Here is a 17,522-nt window from a genome sequence, read left to right as displayed (position 1 = left end):
GGAGCTACAGATGTGGCCCAGAACATGCTCAGGGCCCACGCTCTATATTAAAACTTTGGGAATTATTTTCAAATCATATTTTACATAAAGTACTTTGTTTAGAAAAATAGCACCAAAGGAAAAAAAAATGAACTGCACAGAAAAATACGTTTATCCATTAATACATTACTGAGGTTGGCAGGAACAGGGTGGGGTGGATGGATGGAACTGATAATGAACAGAGAAGGTTTGCATGGGGGCGGAAAGCGTGTGCTGGTCCTGTGGTGTTTGCAGGGGGATTCATTCCTCACCCTTCCCTGCCCTGCTCTGCCCTAGCTCCCTTGCTTTCTGGCTTCCTGCTGGGTTCCTGACGTGGGAGACGCTAGCAAGAGATCCGTGCATATGAGCAAGGGAGAAGCGGGTATTTTTCCATCACTACCTCTGGCAGTGTCTGCATCTCATGCATGACTCCACCTCCTGCCAGGCAGGCCAGCCATGGTCCAGTTTCTATCCACCTGGAGGCCCTGGCCTCTGGGCTCTGCCTCGGTCCCTCCCACAGCTTCCTGTGGACTCTGGGGTGGCACATTCTTGTATTTGGACTTCTCAACTCTTCCATCAACTGTGTAACCAATCTGCTGAATTACATTCCCTCCATTTTAAAAGCTTAAAGTGATTTGCATTTCCTTGTTGGACCCTAATTGATAGGTACAGTCCCACCGGAAAATGGGCCCTCAGAGCACCTCTGTGACACGGAACAGATAAATGCAAAAGAACAACATGCAACAAGTGACAAAAATAAGGCACTAGAAGGCCAAGAAGTGAATGAACACTGTGCCCCAGAGTCGGAGACAGCAGGTGAGACTGCCGGCCTGGCTTTGCCTGAGTGGGAGGGGCCGGACCCCCTTGCTGGTGGCAGGGAGGGTAAGGCACAGCTTGGAGACATCCTTTAGCCCAGCAGACACAGAGGGCAGGGATGAGCCTGACACACAGGTCGGAGAGACCTGGAGGGAGAAAATCAGGATGGAAGAACTAAGAGACAAAGGGTGAAGAGTTGCAGTGCCTCAGTGGGGAAGAGACACAGAAAGAAAAGTCAAAGGGAATTGGGGTGAGGCTGGCCGGAGAGTGGATGGAGTACCCACACTTTCATGGGGTGAAGGTGGCACAAGGCAGAGAGGCTGTGCATAGAAACCCAAGATGGAAAGAAGCCAGGAGAGGTGTGACGAAATGGGAATGGGGCAGAGCATGGCTGTGTGGGATCTCACCTGCGGTCTTCTCTGTCCTCAGACTCCTGTGAACAAGAACCTACCCATGTGAACAACGGAGATGCAAGGAAGGAGATACCCAGCCCCTTGTCCTGGGAAAAAGAAAGTAATTATTACTTATCTTACCAATTTTCTCATATACCTTTGCTTTTCTATGAGAGCAAAAGCTTTCCTTTGTTCTCCAGTACTGGCCACCTCTCTCCCTCTCCAGCCTAACACCTCCAAGACCCCAACCTCTGGCTGCTAGCAGCAGGTGTGCGATGTAAGGGAGAAAGAGCTGTGCTCTTCAGTGGAGGGATGTCCCTAGGGGGAGACTGCAAGGAGAGAGAATATGAAAAAGGTGGACTGGGGGACACCAAATGAAAGTGCAGGGGTGAGAGAGGTCTTCAATGAACTGATACGGACTGCAAACAGTGCCATGTTGTGGAGTTGGTGGAAGTAAGTGCAACTTGCTTTTCAGAAGTTATAGCAGAAACATGGAAATTGTGTACAATGTTGCTGGTCAGATTTGCCAGTAAGAAAGCCCAGAGAGAGGACCCTTAGAAAGGAGGTGCCAGGTGGAGGCACTCAGTGTGGAGAATTTGGTGATGGTTGGAATGCTTTAGATGATGAAAAATGTATAGAAAGACAAAAATTAATGTAGAAGGGGCAACATAAGGTCACATTAATAATTAAGAAACAGAAATAGGACAGGAGAAAGTAGCAAATATAACAGAGACTGGATAAACTGAAAAATCAGGTAGAGAAAAGCAGGGCCAGTCTCGGGTGTGGCAGGGAGGCCCCAGGGCACATATCAGAAAGATCTCTCATTCTCAGCGCCTTCCTGCACCCTAGGCATCTCCTCTGTCTCACCTTAGACCCTGCTGGGCCCTGGGAGACAGTGATTAAAAAAATGTAAAGGAAAAGAATATGAATACAGAAATATACAGAGGGAAATGACTACCAACAAATAGGAAAAAATAGGGGGGTTTTCAAGGAGAATTTTGTAGAGAATGAGGTACAGGACACTGAATGAAAAATCAGTAGGGAGTAGACCAAGTAAAAAGAGAGAAGACAAATGAAGACATTGACTTGAGAAGGTAGTCATTGGAAAGAGGCACCAGGGGCTGCCTAATACCAATAAGAAGGGTAAAGTGCCTGCAGTGATCAGAATGGCCTTATAAGCCCCTCAGATAAAAATAGGCCTCTCCCCAGGCATCTCATCCTCACTAGGACTTCAGTAGTCATCTGTGATTTATTGATTCCTAAACACACATCTCCATCCCAGATCTGTCCTCTAGATTCATTCCTCCAAGTACCTGAAGACCTTTATTCAAAGATCAGAAGGACATCTCTGTTTAGAAGTGGTATCAGTTATCTACTAATATGCAACAAACAATCCCAAATTTTAATGGATTGAAACAGCCATGACTTTATTTGCCACTTTTGTAAATTCTGACTTTAAAACATCTCCAACCTATCTCTCTCTCTCCATCCCCAGCATACTCACTCTATCCCAGACCCCTATCACTTCTCACTTCAAATAGAGGAACAGTCCCCTGCTGACCTCTTCCTGCCCATTTTGTACCTTTCAGATCTAGTCTCTGTCCTTCAGCTCAATGGACCTTCCAAAAATGTGAACAAGGTCACATGGCTTTCCTATTCAAGCCCACTGCCCTCTTGTGGCCCTCAGCATGAGGATGAAGCTACATGGTATGGAGTGTGCAGTGTTACCTACCACGTGGCTGCACGTTCCCCCATCACGTGCCTCTCCTTCACAGCACACCAAATTGCTTTTAGTTACTTGAATTTGCCAAGCTCTCTCCAATATATTTCTGTCCTCATGCATGCTTTTAGAAACAGTTTGGTATAATTTTCCCAAGTTGAAAATACAGAGAGTCTGTGACTCAGCAATTATATTCCTCAGCAGAAACCAAAGAAATTCATACTATGTTCCAAAAAAAAAGAAAAAAACCACACATAGAAAAACAGCATTATTCATAATAGCCAAAATCTTGAAACTATAACCAGACATTTCATGGTTTTATTTTTAAAGTTTATTTCTATGACAGAACACTATACAGCAGTGAAAAATATACAAATGAATATGGATGACTTTCACAAACATAATATTGAGAAAGGAAGCCAGATCCCCTTCATCTCCAATAACAAAGAGACAGAGAGAGTGAATAACAGAAAGAAGCATGTTTTCACTTATACAAATTTGTGTACATTTCAGAACTGATAGAATTAATCATTGGTGGTGTTACAAATCTAGGCAATGGATAACCTGAGCTAAATGGTGGGGACCCTTAGTGGGAAAGCATTACTAAGAGGCTTCTGGGGCATTAGTTATCTTCTATTTCTTGACCAATATGATGGACTCCCAGATATGCTAACTTTCTGGTAACTCAAGATTTATGATTTACCCACTTTTCTCTATGTACATTATACTGCAAATATAATTTTTACTTTGAAAAATTCAAAAAGTTATTCATCAAAGAATGAGAAGAGAAAGTAAAAACAAATAAACAAAGCCCAAAAAACTCAGAACTAAGAGAGACACAAAAGAAAGGACAGAGCTGAGCAGCAGGAGAGGAGAAGGGTGGGGGCAAAAACCCTGCAGCGTAATTACAGGGAGAGAGGGACTTATTAACAGCAGGGGAGGGTACTTGGTCTCTTTTGAGAAGGCAAATGAAAATTCTTCATTCATTACCCTTTGATTCAGAAGCAAGGCTGCTCAGTGATGGAATCCAAATAAATTCCTGCTCTGTAAATCTGGTGGATATAAAGAAGGAAAAGCCATTTTTTAACCCAATAGTTGAACGGCAAGCAGAAGGAAGGACGAGCTGTAACCAGGCACCTGACGTAATAGGTAAGGAAAGAACGGGTAATGTGGGTTACAGGCGCCAGGCAAGGGGCCGGGCCCAGGGGGCCTGGGACGGAGGCAAGAAGGGGAGGAAAGGAATGCCTTGTGCAGCGGGTTCAACAGGGGAGCATCCCAGGAATCAGAGAAGCATCAAAGGAGAGAAGCGGTAGGTTGCAGTATCGATGTCTGAGACTGTTTCTAAAGCAAGAGAGGAAAATACGGGGATGGGAGTGAAAGGAAAGAGGAAAAAACGGGAAGTCAAAAAATTTATGAGAAGAGATAGAGGAAGAAACACATAAGGCAAAGGGAAGTAGAAAGAGAGACCGTTGCCAGAAAGAGAGGCCTAAGTAGGGGGAAGGGCGGGGCCGAGAGGAAAGCGAGGTACAGTGAGAACCGAGAAAGGCGGCAGGGGGGTGGGGGGAAGAGAAGTGTTCACAGGATGGGCAGCTGCCCTCTGTGCATAAATTTTCCATCTCCATCTGTTAGGACCTGGAGTAACCTGCGTGTCAGACACCTTCAAGCACAGACTAGGTGCCTTGAGTTACCTTAGCTTCCAGGTCTTCCTAGGGTTTCCTGCTATGTGGGCTCAGGGGCCCAACCCTGAAACTCTAAGGGGTTTTGCTCCTCTGTGCAGTGATCACCAGTGAGGATTCTGCAGAATCCAGTGATGCAGATGAGCCCCCAGAAGTCTACACCTGGGCACTGCAAAGTGAGCCTGGTAAGGAAGTGGGGAGACAGGCTTGGGCTGCAGGAATCGGAACTAAGAGCTATTATTTCCTGATGCATCTTTTTCTAAACCCATTCTAAACAGTGCATCATTTATCCAGGAATCTCATCCTTCTGCATTTATTTTATGAGGCTTTTTTGGGAAATGTAGGGAGATAAGAAATCAGTGCGCGCGCGCGCGTGCGTGCGTGCGTGCGTGCGTGCGTGTGTGTGTGTGTAGAGAGAGAGACCTATTCATTGATGGACCTTATTAATCAATATATGCACCTGTATATTGATTACAGAGTAGAAATAGGCTATCAAAGTAATGAGTTTGTTTTTAAAACTAACTAGTTTCTATGATTCTAAAGTGTTGGATTTATACAATGATTTCTATAGGAAACAGAAAGCTGCATATTCCACCATTGGAAAGTCATATTGTCATCTGATCACAAACTTTAAATTGCTTCAAAACACAACTCACCCACCCAGCTGTCTAGTTAGCAGAAAAAAGACTCTGAAACCCAAAGTACTGTTTTTGACAGAGTTCTTCAGCTACTCAGGGTATATATAGTGATTTGTCAAAGAACTTTGCAAATAATACTTTACTTTTTCCTTTACAATAATCTTGAGGGCTAAGTGAAATAGACATCGTTATCGTTTTCTAGATGAGAAAGCACAATCACATACACATTTCACAGTTTTCTAGGAAGTCTCATGGAGAATTAAAGGTAAAGACAAGGCTAGTATCCTGGATTCTGCATTTTTCCTTTGTAAAATTAGAGCTAAAAATGATTATCAGAATGTTGTGTCTTCTCAATCCTGTGTGTAGCACAAGTTGTCATAAGATTTGTAACTCTTTAGTGTGCGAATTGGTGATTTGTTTGCCCTTTCTACTTTCTAGACTTAGGATGTTAAAGACATGCCTTTTTGGGGAAAAATACTAGGGAAAACTTAAGAACAAATAAAAATGGTCTTGATGTTACAAAAGAACAGTATTTAAAATGATACATTCTAATTGCTCACTAGATCTATGAAAGTACAATGTACATTTGCTTCAGTTTTAAGAGGGTGCTAATTTTCACCTCAGTGTAGGCACACTGCTCAAAAAGGTCGTCCCAAAATATGACTACAGCTTGGACACAAGAGATTTCGTAGCCTTGCCAACATTCAGGGAGGCAGCAGGTTGATGGGGACAGATAAGACTCGCTGTGGTCAGCACAAGATTTCCAAGGTCTCCTTGTATGAGAAACAGCAGAGATGAAGGAAATGTGAAATGACAATAGTGGTAAGAGGCAGAAGAGAGAGAAGTGTTGGAAAGTGAGGTTCAAACAGAGGTTCCCCTTGCCGCTGGGGACAGCAAACCGAGCGTGACTAACCTACAAGGCAGGTGACTTAGAAGGGCCGACCAGTGTCACCTAGCTGCAGGCCATGATTTGCATGGTTTGTCAAGATTTTTCCACATTTTCTTATCAGGAAACTGCCTGTTGAATCTGTTTCTTGGTCACACATCAAGACCCGTAAAGATTCCTATTCCTCTTTGCAGTGATCAATAACCTCGACTCATTAGAATCGAGTGGGGAAGGAGAAACCCAAGAAGCCACCTGCTCACAAACTCAGATTACACCAGGTGAGAATGTTAGGATCATAGCCTGGACAACAAATATTCAGAGTCGGAATTCAGAGCTCTGTTTTCCTCGTGAGTCTTATTCTGAGCATTTTCCATATGCCTTGATTCTATTGCTTCCAGGATACCATTTTCTGCATTCAATTTCTCGGGCTTTCATTGGGAAATGGAAGGAAGCAAGAAGGCATTATAAACTGTTGTGGGCCCACCTGATTGATATACAGAAAATGTAGCAAAAATCTTCTAGGAAAATGACAGTCTTTTTTACTACACACTAACATGTCTACTAATGCTAAAGAGTTGAAATAATGTACTTCTTTTCTACAACATGCTTTCTATTCCATCAACAATAGTAAGCAAGTGTACCTCTTTGTTGACAATACTGTCATTAGTCCCAAACTTAGAAAGTCTTCAAAGAACAATTTGTGCTGCTCTTTGATTATTTGGTGGGAAAATGGTGTCTGATCAACTCCTCTCAAACCTGAATTAATTAAACCATTGGCTTATGTTGTGATTTTTCATAGGGCTTTTGTAAATAAAGCTTCATTTTGTTTTCACAAAATCCTTAATGGGGAGATAGAGTAACAAGTTATCCCACGTTATGGAAGAGGAAACCGGAGCTAGTAATGTTTAAGAGTCATTTACCAATTCGCATGGAGTGTAAAAGGGAGAGCCAGGCAGGGCCCCAGTACTATGACCCTGGGCCACCAGAACTGGGTTCAGTTAAAGGAAGGAGAGGGAAATGATCATCAAAACATCATTATGATCAAAAGCCGGTCTGCTGTGTGAGCTGTCACAGAACTTGCAAGACTTTTTGTACTGTTTCCTCCCCTTTACTTTATAGAGCCCATGGGTTTCAGAAAATTGCCTACATCCAGAAAAAGAGCTTATATTTATAAAAGAGGTAAGGGGGAAAAGACTCTTTGGGGTTGCAAATGAATAGTCTCTTCTACAAAAGAGTCATTCTAATTCTTTGCCATATCCTTCAAAGTAAAATATAAATTTGCTTTAATTTGTTCCTATTTAGTCTTTTGTATTAGTTAGTTAGGCTAAAGACTGTAATAAACCCAAAGGAATCAAGGAGTCAAACAAAATAAAATTAAAATTTTTGTTTGCAAGTAAACACTCTAAGAAGCTTTAGATGGGGGAGGGGAGGGGCTCTGATTCAGAAAGAATATAGGGAAGCAGCCAAGTGGGAGACCTGCCTTCCTCAACCAGACTGCAAAGACTGTCTTAGGGACATTCTTACCCTGGATTTTCAGCTTCCTAAATTTCTCCTCTCTTGGCTCCTTGGTACACTGAGGCCTTCAAGGGACATTTGCCCCTTCTGCAGTGAAAAGATACGATGACTCTTCCGAGTCCAGTGAGGAGGAGGCACCGCCGGGAGCCTGCAGCTCAGCACTGAGAAGTGATTCTGACGAGGAAGGTAAGGACTGCCATTGCTGGGCCCTGGGACATCAAGAGTCTGAATTCTGAGCTCTTGTCTCCTGGTGCATTTTACTCAGCACACTCTGTAGCCCAGGATCCCTTATAAATTCAGGTTTAGCAAGATGATTCTGATTGAACAGGGTACTGTTGCAATTACATGCTCTCAGATTTATTGATGCAAAGTATTGGATTATAGAGTGATTCTCAACCCTGCCCACCCCCTATTTTGGAGAGAGTAGAGAAAGTGGAGCTCTCTGCCATTCTTTGATTTTGTCACAAACTTGTTAAAAACTTAAAAGACTTTGAGCATAGACTCTAATTACTGACAGAAAGCAAGCTTCTGGTGATTAAGCTGTCGTTAGTTTATAGCTTTTGACAGATGATCCCAACACGACATTGACCTACATGATACTTGAAAATATCTTCACAATAAGTAACAGTTTATGTTGACAGCAACCTAAAAAGCAAGTCAGATAACTGTTGTTCTCCTCCATTCCACAGATGGGGAAACTCCAGCACATAAACATTTAAGGACCTTTTAAACATCACATATGGGAAGTTACCAGAAGAGGCAGAACTAACAGCCTGGACTCCTAGCAAACAGCCATAATCCCTTATCCAAAACCTTTCAAACCAGATGTAAAATAGTAATGTTTTAGAAAGACAATGTGCTTTATATCCTATATATCATAAAACACCTCACAGTTGGTCTGGGACAGAATCCATTCTTAAATATACCATATTAATGTTCCTGCAACAAATTGTGTGAATTCAACCAAATATGATAAATAAAGATTTTACACAGACTCATGGCAGCTCAAGTCTAGATTCACTGCCAGATTAGTTGGCCATAAACCTAAGAAAAAAAATAGTGGTAAAACTTCTTTGATTTTGCATTTAGAGCCAAAGGATTCTAAGTCTCTGCTCCATTTAGTAGATGGGAAGAGAGAAATGATCAGTCTTTCTAGTCCAAATCCTGCCCACCGGGGGTGTAGTCATAGACTTACGAACCTTTCAATCCTAGATTACTGGTGGTGTTTTCCTTTACTGTCTAGATCCTGCAGATATTGGGAACAAATCTATTTTTGGGGGTAATACATAGGAGCAATTAAAGCTCTTGATGTAACAAATATCTTGTTCTGCTACAAAAGCTTCATTCAAATTTTTTATTATACCATTTAAAATTTTTAAATTAAGATTTTAGATGATTGACATGCGTTTTTAACTGGGTGGGCTAGGCAAATTGATATAACATGTGGGCTTCAAAATGTTCAGTGGTACAAGTGCCATACAAGTTTATTCTTCATTCACATGAATAGGATAGAGTAACTCCTGGGGGGGAAGGGTGCTCTGCCCACATGATCACCAACGTCCCAGCTGATGAAGTTCTGACATCTTGAAAATGTTGCTTTCACAGCCTCCCTGGGTAAGAGGAAAATCTGGAAGCAGACATATATGCCGACAAATAGAGAAGGTAAGATGTTGTCTCCAGTCCTTGGGAATGGATCCTGGAACAACCTTGACCAACAGGTCAATAGAGCTTGGCGGTAGGAATATTCTTACTCCTTCTACACAAGCTTCCCCTTTCCAATTTTCCTTTTAAAGAATTTGGTGCTTCTCACAGTATAGGTAGGTCACAGGGAAGGCAGCGCAGAAAAAATAAGTAATGACTCTATAGCATCTTACTACACTGATGGACAGTGACTGCAGTGGGGTGGGGGGGAACGTGATAATATGGGTGAAAGTTGAAACTTCAATGTTGCTCATGTAAAACCTTCATAAGATTGTATATCAATAATACCTTTCATTTAAAAAAAAAGAAAAAGAGTGGACCTTAAATTGTCTCACAGGTAAATAAATAAATGAGAAAAAAAAGAAGTTGGTGCTGGGTTGGTTCTGAGGACACAGACTGAGACTGTTAAGGAATTTTATTTTTTTTGCAGGGATCGGCAGTGGTGACTTTTCACAACTGAGTAATGGAGAAGAGCCTCAGGAAACTTCTAGCTCAGCCCTAAGAAGTGGGTCAGGTAAAGAAGATTAGGATGCCCAGCCTTGGCCTGCAGAGTGTCAGGAATTAAAAACTACCGTTTCCTGACACATTTTGTTCTGAGCACCTTGAAGACTTTGTATCCAGTTAACCCTGGGAACTCCTTATCAGCATTTTAGAAAATGGAAGGAGGCAGGAAATTATTATAAATTAGTGTTTAACAGGATGAGTCCTATTGACCAAATGTATGTAATTACGTATTGCTCTTGTTGAAGAAATAAATAGCAAAATGATGGTATCTTTTTAAAGACCTACTGCCATGCTTACTAACACTAAGATCTTAGATTCTACAGTGATATATTGACTAACACCAATGTCATTTGTAATTGTAAAAGCCTCAAAGACAACTGGTTCTGCTATGTGATTTTAGACAGAAATAAAAGCTCCAGATCAAAAACTCTCAAACTTTAATACAGTTTGTGACAGATGTCTATCACATTGTAATTGGATTACATCATGTTATTTCAAAGTACTTTGGCAAATAAGATCTTACTTTGTCATCACAAAATCCTTAAGTCTTAGACAGGCTAACTCTGCTATTCCCATTTTGGGATAACGAAAAAGATATACAAATGTATAAGGGTCAAAAAGGGTGACTGTTGTAAGTAACAGGCAGGAAGATAAAAGCTGAGTCACATAATCAAAACCCAAAGAGGAGGTACCAGGGACCTGGCATATGCCCAGTGGAACGTATCCATGCCTGATATAAGAAAACTTATTTGACAAGTATATAATACGTTGGTGGATATATAACCACCAATATTGGTGTGGATATTGGAAAGATATAGATAGATAATAGATGATAGATTGATATAAAAATGAAAATCATGAGGAGCCAAAGAGGGTAGGAATGGAGCAAGCTCTTAGATATACAAAATATCTAGATGGATAGAGCCAAGGGTAGAGAAATAAAAAGGAACAGAAATTACAAGCATCATCATTGATGAAAAGAGAGAAAGTAACATGGAGAACCAGAGAAATCAGGGAGAAGCTCGCAGAATCAAGTGACAGAATGGAAATGTGCAGGGCAGTGGGCAGAAAATTGAGAAATGAAGAGGATAGGTGTGGCTAGATAGAAAAGGTGACAGAACAAATCCCTGTTGGACAGAAGGTGTAATTACTAGAGTAGGTGTTTTCTCAGCTCATCTGAGCAATGAACACACATGAGCACGACCACCTTGAAGTGTGTTCGCTGGTCACTGTCTAGAGTAGGTCATTTCCTTATTTCCCTTCATTGTCCTGTGAATTCAAAGCTCTTCAGATGAATAGAGGAAAAAAGTCAGAAGAGATGCCAGCCTGTTAGCATGTGATGGTGAAGCCAGTTATAAATTATCTTTGTTTTCCTATCTGCACAGAGGAAAAGTTCTTCCTTCTTTACCTTGTCTCTCCCCAAAAACATTTCATGTACGTGCACACACAAACACATGCACATTCCTAGACACAGAGACTTGTGCACAGACCTGAACTGCTTTCAACAGGCTTGAGGGAGCCAGGAGAAAGAAGAGTGGGGCTCCTGAAAGGAGCAAGGTGACACTCAGTGGATAATGTAAGGAGAAAGAATGGAAAGATAGCCTGGGTCTCCAAATGAAAAGATATCTGAGTAAGTTTCAAGTTTTTCCAAGTAGATGTGGAGTCTCAATATCACCAGATTGGAGATTTTTGTGAGGTAAGAGTGATGATTTTCAAGATACCTCTCAGAAGTTGTGCCAGAAACATGGTAGTAAAGTCCATGGCTAACTGACAGGTTTGTAATGTAGAAAGTTCACAGGGACCTGGCAAGAGTAATAGTGTTCGATAGGGGAGTCAGTGACAAAGGAGCAGGCATTTGGTGATGATGAAAGTAGTAATCTCTGAGAGGAAGGTGAATATAGATGAAGAAAATACAGATAAAGACAAAGATTGTAATTGTAAACAGCCAAACGATCAAGATAAGACTGAGAGAAACAGACTAGAATCAAAGAGAAAGCAGAAAGCAAAGTGACAGTAGAAAGAGGATTACTTCAATAATAAAACTAGATCCAGAGATAGAAACATAGAAAAATAGATAGACTGAGACACATACATGGATGGGTTAATAAGTGGAGAGGAGTAAAGAGAAGCTGCAAAGAGAACTAGGAAGAGAAAGAGCTAAAAGATGAGAGGAAAACAGTAGAGAGAGGGTGTTAAGGGTAGAGGAGAGAGATGGAAATTGTGAGATCTGAAATGATCATGAGATGAAGGAAACTGTGGCACAAGACGTGGTTCACAGTAGCAGTAATTTTTCAGGGTAATGAGTTCCCAGGTATCAAAGTGTCCCCTGTAACTGACCCAGATTACAATTCCTCACTGGGGCATTTCATCCACTCATAGCATCCATCACCACCCACAACTTAAAGGTTCTTAAACATATATAACCAGCCCAGCCCCGTCTGCTCAGCATCTAAACTCATTCATCCGAGTGGCAGAAAGACCTCTGTCCAAAGTTCTGAAGGTCCTAGCCTTCTCCACTTAGATGTCTATCAAGATGTTCAAACTTAACACTTCTAAAACTGAGCACATCATCTTTCCCCCTAAGCCAGCATCTGCTCTTCCAGGGTTCTCTATCTCCAAAACAAACCAATAATTGCCCCATGCTTTCAAGTTGAAATTCTCAGTCATTCATAACACCACTGACTCCTCAATTGATATACCCCATCTGCCACCTCACTCTATCAGTTCTTCCTTTTAAATGTCTCCAATCTGTCCATTTATCACCATTCCCATGCTGTCACTCTAATCTATATCTACATGACTTCACAACTGAGCTAAAGCTACAGGCTCCTGTTTGTCCTCCTTGTAGTCTTGATCCCACCAAATGTATCCTAAGTAATTTAGTTAAAATGATCTTTCAAAAATGCATACATATTCATGCTGCTTCCTTCATAAAATCCAAAGTTCTTTAATTTCCTTTAGGACTAAGTCTTCCAAAGCCACCTACCTCAGACCTCCTGCCTTTTTATCCATCCTCACTGTTGCCCCTCATTCTCTCACTCCATGCTCGAACATGCTAAACTCCTTTTGGTTACTTGAGTTCACTGAGTCTAGACCTCTGCACATGCCTCTGCATCCATTTGAAGTCATTGTCTTGACTCCTTCCTACCTAATCTAGCTGACTCCTGCTTCTGTGATACCCCTGTGCGCTCATCAGAGGCTAGTTCTTGCGTTGGCCTGCCTCCCCAGAGTTCACTGCATGATCTGTGTCCTAACACTCTTCATATGTCAATATATTCACTCATTTGTGTGTCAATTCCCTGGGTGCTCATAAGATTGACAAGAACCAATGCTTGTGCCCTGTGCTATCAGCAGTGCCCATCTCAGCACCTGGCACATGAAAAAGCTTAGCACATTTGTTGAGAGGGTGAGAAAAAATTTTTCACTTTCTGTAGTCCAACATTTGGAAATTTGTCTGGCAAAGTTAGTTTATTATAGCATTTATATAAAATATTTACAAAAATTATGTTAATAATTTAATTCTTCATATACACATGTGTATTCATATAAACTTAATAAACATTTCACATAAAAGTAAATATGAAAGTAATGCACAAAATGTCACCAATGAATGAATGAGAGAAGCATATAACGGGAAATTAGAAAATGATAGTGATTTGGTGAAAAGAAAAAAAAAAGACTGAAAGGAAGGGACAGAGACAAGGAGGAGCAATAAAAGAAATATTTCCGTGTTGGGGCCATGCTTTGATGTAGGAGGGGGGAAAGGAAGGTCAGTGGGAAGGAGGGGGTGCAAATGAAAACTCTTTACAAATCATAACTAGGAGCAGAGCTACGAAGACATGAAAACAAGAAGTGTTCCTGTGTCATGTGTTTCTCAGAAGGGGTGCCAAGAGGCCAAGGAGCAAGGACGGAAAGTAGCCAAGCCTCTGACGTGGAAAGTAGCCAAGCCTCTGACGTGATCGGTAAGGCTGCCCAAGGGCCTTATTGGAGAGGTGGTTCAGTGGCTACCACAAACCGTGGGTATGGGGTAGGGGGTCAGAGTCAAGGAGAACATCGGACAGCTCACCAGCCGGGAGGGGACGAGGGTCGGAAGGCGAGGGTCCCAGGGCCCTGGCTGCCGGGTATCAGGGGTCTATAGTCAGAGCTCCATTTCCTGCTGCCCTTGCCTCTGAGCACACTTTGAAAAGGAAGGGATCAGCCCACGCCCAAATCCCAGTCTCTGTGTTTGTCTGATCTGACCCTTTTGGGAACTGCAGGGAAGCAAGAGACCTTTATAAGCTCTGTTTAACAGGATCAGCCCTGTTGATTATACATGGAAGCTGTCGTAGAAATCCATTGGTAAAAATGGCAGTACCTTGAGTACTGTATTAGCACATTAATACTGAAGTGTCAGATTTATATAGTGACTTCCACCCCTGTCTATGGAACAAAGAAATCCAAGTGTTCTTCTGTTGGCAGATAACAATAGTGTTACTTTGTCACAACCTTGGAAAGACCTCAAAGGACAGATGGTCCTGCGACCTGTCAGGAAAAAAGACCTCAGATAACTATTCTCAAACTCAATGTATAGTTTTGAAGGATGCCCTCCGGCATATATTGATTTATATGGTGATTTCTTACTAACACTTGCAAACAACATCTTATTTTATCTTCATAAAAAATTTAAGGCCTGAACAGGGAAACAGTTGCTCTCCTCATTCCAAATAAGAAACCGAGGCACTTAAGTCATTAAGAACTTCCTCAAAGTCTCAGAGAAACAAAGCAACACCTTAGATCTGAATTCAGTACCTATGTGATTCCTTTAGAAGGAACATCATTACAAACTCAAACCTTCCACAATGTGAATTTGGAAATTACAATCATAAGATTTGTAACTTTTAGCTATAAATTATAGTTCTCTGACCACTGTTTATTACTGCCTAGATACCATGGATAATGGAAACAATTCTACTTTGGGAACGCACGATGGGAAAAGAAGTAAGAATGAATTAAGAATTGACTTGATTTTTATGTTATAAATGAACTATTTCAATGCTAACATTTATTATTGTTATTTTCTGTATCTTTCAGAAGACAAAAAATGCATGCCTTTTAAAGTAACTATTTTTTTCAAAGATGCTCAGACCTTCATGTTGCTTTTTATTGTTTTTAAAATATATATTTCTTATAAACATTGGTGCATATCTTTCCATAATTCTTCGATGCATGTATTAATACATTTTCAAATAGATTTTCATTTATCTTAGTAAGGTAATTCTGTACATACTGTTCCTTTTCTTGCTTTTTAAAATTAATATATCATACCTAGACAACAGAAATATTTAGCATTTTCAGTTGAACAATAAATAGTCTTATTTAAGGGTGCTTTTAACACACAATTTTCATTTCTAGTGGGTTGAGCATTTTTCATTTGTTATTGGTCATTCATTTTTCTTCATCGTAGAACTCTGTCTCAGAATGCTGTCAGTTTCCTGTTGTGGTGTTTTTCTTTTTCTGGCACTGCTGAATGAATGTAGAAATCCTTATATGACACATTTGTTAAACCCTAGTTGTATATGTTGCTAATATGTTATTCCGTTTGTTTTACTTTAAGGTTTGTTAAGGGAATCCTTTGTCTTCGCAAACTTATAAATGTTTAAGTAGTCAAATTTGCCAGCTCTTTTTTTCTCTGATTCTTGAGTTTCCCATCATATTTATAATGGCCATTTCTAGCTGAAGATTTTAAAGATAGTTTTCTATATTTGATTCTAGAATCAAATGTTTGAAGTACCTGGTCATTTTTAATGTTGACGTCTATAATCCTGTGGGTTTTGCCTCCCTGTGCATATGGGAAATGGCAATGTAAAAATATTCCCTACATTATTACATCATGATGTGAATTGCCACTTGGATCATACAGGGCCTTTACCTAGCTACTAGGTTTTCTTTTGCAATTGAAGGGATACAGAAAAGAAAGGAGAACCCAGAGGCAGCACCGTCCTGACTCACTGGAGGTGAATTTTAGAATCAACTCAAGATGATTCCCCCCACCTCCTTCCCACGTTTATTGGAACCTCTGATTAGAAATGCATTGAATTTGCAGGTTAACTGGGGAGAACAGAAACTTTTGCCCATTTATTCATGTCTTATTTAATGTTCTTTCACTAAGAATTTTCTTACATTTTTTTAAAAGTTTTATATGTTGTATAAATTTGTTGCTAATGAATATCTTTTTTTTTCCTATTACATAATAGCTGCTGTGAATTTAAATGAGAGAAGTCTCTCAAAATCTCTATTTAAATAGAAAAATCTATGGTCATTTTATTACCTACTTGCATGTGAGGAAGTCATAATGCCAAGGATCTTTTTCTGTTTCATATAAAATCTTGAAAGCTTTTATGCAGTTTAGGGATCCAGATGTCACTTAAAATAGTATGACTATGTCCCCAAATTATCAAGACAGTCAATCAGAATTAAGGTTTCTGTGGAAATTGGGTTCATGAGAAGTAGGGATAATTTCTAATTTGGGGGAATTTTACAAGACCCAAATAACTTTTCCAAGGACAAATTTTTTTAACAGAAACAGAACAAATTGATGGCAATTACAAGAGACATATCTCCATATTGTATGGAACAGGACTTAATCTTATTATGAAATTTCTCAATTTAACATCTTGTCAAATCATAAATCTTTAATTAGTCGTATGGCACAGAAAACTCTGTCCTTCCACAGCTTGGGGTTGAGGGGACTTCCCTTCCATCTCTTTCCATAATTCCTTGTTAGTTATAAAGATTTTTCATTTTTAAAATCTGATCTCTGGAATCTCATTAGTTAGCGTTACAAGAAACACAAACCCATAGAGTTCAATTTTGTTGTCAGAAATAGAGAAGAGCCTGAAAAGGATCTTACCTAAAATAAAAACAGTAAAAGAAGGTGCACAGATTTTTGTACTACAGCTTCCCATCTTCTTGCTGAAATCTGAATCAGCTTGAGATCCCCTATATTTTTATTTTCAGATTTTCTTTCTTGTCTTCACCTAAAAACATAATGTGAATGATTTGTTCAGAACTTAGGTGAGGATGTTTATATCTTTTTTGAAAGATTACATCTTATATAATACTTTATAAGCATTATTACTTAAAGGCCAATACTCTCCACACTCTTGCTTTTATCTACAAATAATGATGACCCTTCTTTATCCACTTTCTGTTTACCAGACCTCATCGTTACTGGTTCATCATGCTTCCTTATCCATGCTCTCTGTACCCGTTGCACACTCCCAAACCTCCCACAGCTTCCTTGTGAATCAGACCACATCTATACTAACGGTCACTAAAACTCAGTCTTCCTTCAAGGTACCCATTTGGGGTGAGGTATACGAGCTTCAAAACTGGCCATTATGACAGGAGCGGCGTGGGCAGTTCGCCTCCTTTCCCACACCTCTTCACAGCCCTCCTAGTGGGCGTTTAGCTGGCTCCCAGTGTAGTTGCCCTCCCTACCCCTCCAGCTTGGAGTCTTATTTAAATGTCTCTGCCTCCCCCATAACTCCCGGAGACACAGATCGATTGCTGGAGGCTAGAGCCTCCTCACACGCCCTAAGAGGAGAAGAGCGTTTCACTCAACTTCTATAGCAAGTCTGTGATGTCGATGGACAGTATTTGGACAGGGAACCTAAG

The 17,522-nt window shown here is 40.6% G+C and overlaps 1 protein-coding gene across 8 annotated transcripts in view; it reads left to right on the top strand.

Moving 5' to 3' along the window:
* Nucleotides 1-17,522, top strand: part of SP100 (SP100 nuclear antigen) — a 72,379-nt gene that overhangs the window by 39,540 nt on the left and 15,317 nt on the right. For 3 of the 8 annotated variants that reach the window (XM_057503443.1, XM_057503440.1, XM_057503441.1), the window contains exons 7-17: nt 685-834; nt 1,264-1,347; nt 3,949-4,095; nt 4,724-4,807; nt 6,341-6,424; nt 7,266-7,325; nt 7,725-7,847; nt 9,267-9,323; nt 9,793-9,876; nt 13,688-13,828; nt 14,790-14,843. In XM_057503443.1, coding sequence (XP_057359426.1) covers nt 685-834; nt 1,264-1,347; nt 3,949-4,095; nt 4,724-4,807; nt 6,341-6,424; nt 7,266-7,325; nt 7,725-7,847; nt 9,267-9,323; nt 9,793-9,876; nt 13,688-13,828; nt 14,790-14,843 — 1,068 coding nt within the window. The remainder of the gene's footprint in view (nt 1-684; nt 835-1,263; nt 1,348-3,948; nt 4,096-4,723; nt 4,808-6,340; nt 6,425-7,265; nt 7,326-7,724; nt 7,848-9,266; nt 9,324-9,792; nt 9,877-13,687; nt 13,829-14,789; nt 14,844-17,522) is intronic. The other 5 variants (XM_057503444.1, XM_057503442.1, XM_036912635.2 and 2 more) reach the window with 4 other exon arrangements.

Source organism: Manis pentadactyla, chromosome 6 (genome assembly GCF_030020395.1).
Source record: "Manis pentadactyla isolate mManPen7 chromosome 6, mManPen7.hap1, whole genome shotgun sequence".
NCBI classification, from domain to species: Eukaryota; Metazoa; Chordata; class Mammalia; order Pholidota; family Manidae; genus Manis; species Manis pentadactyla.
This window is presented reverse-complemented; position numbering and strand designations above follow the sequence as displayed.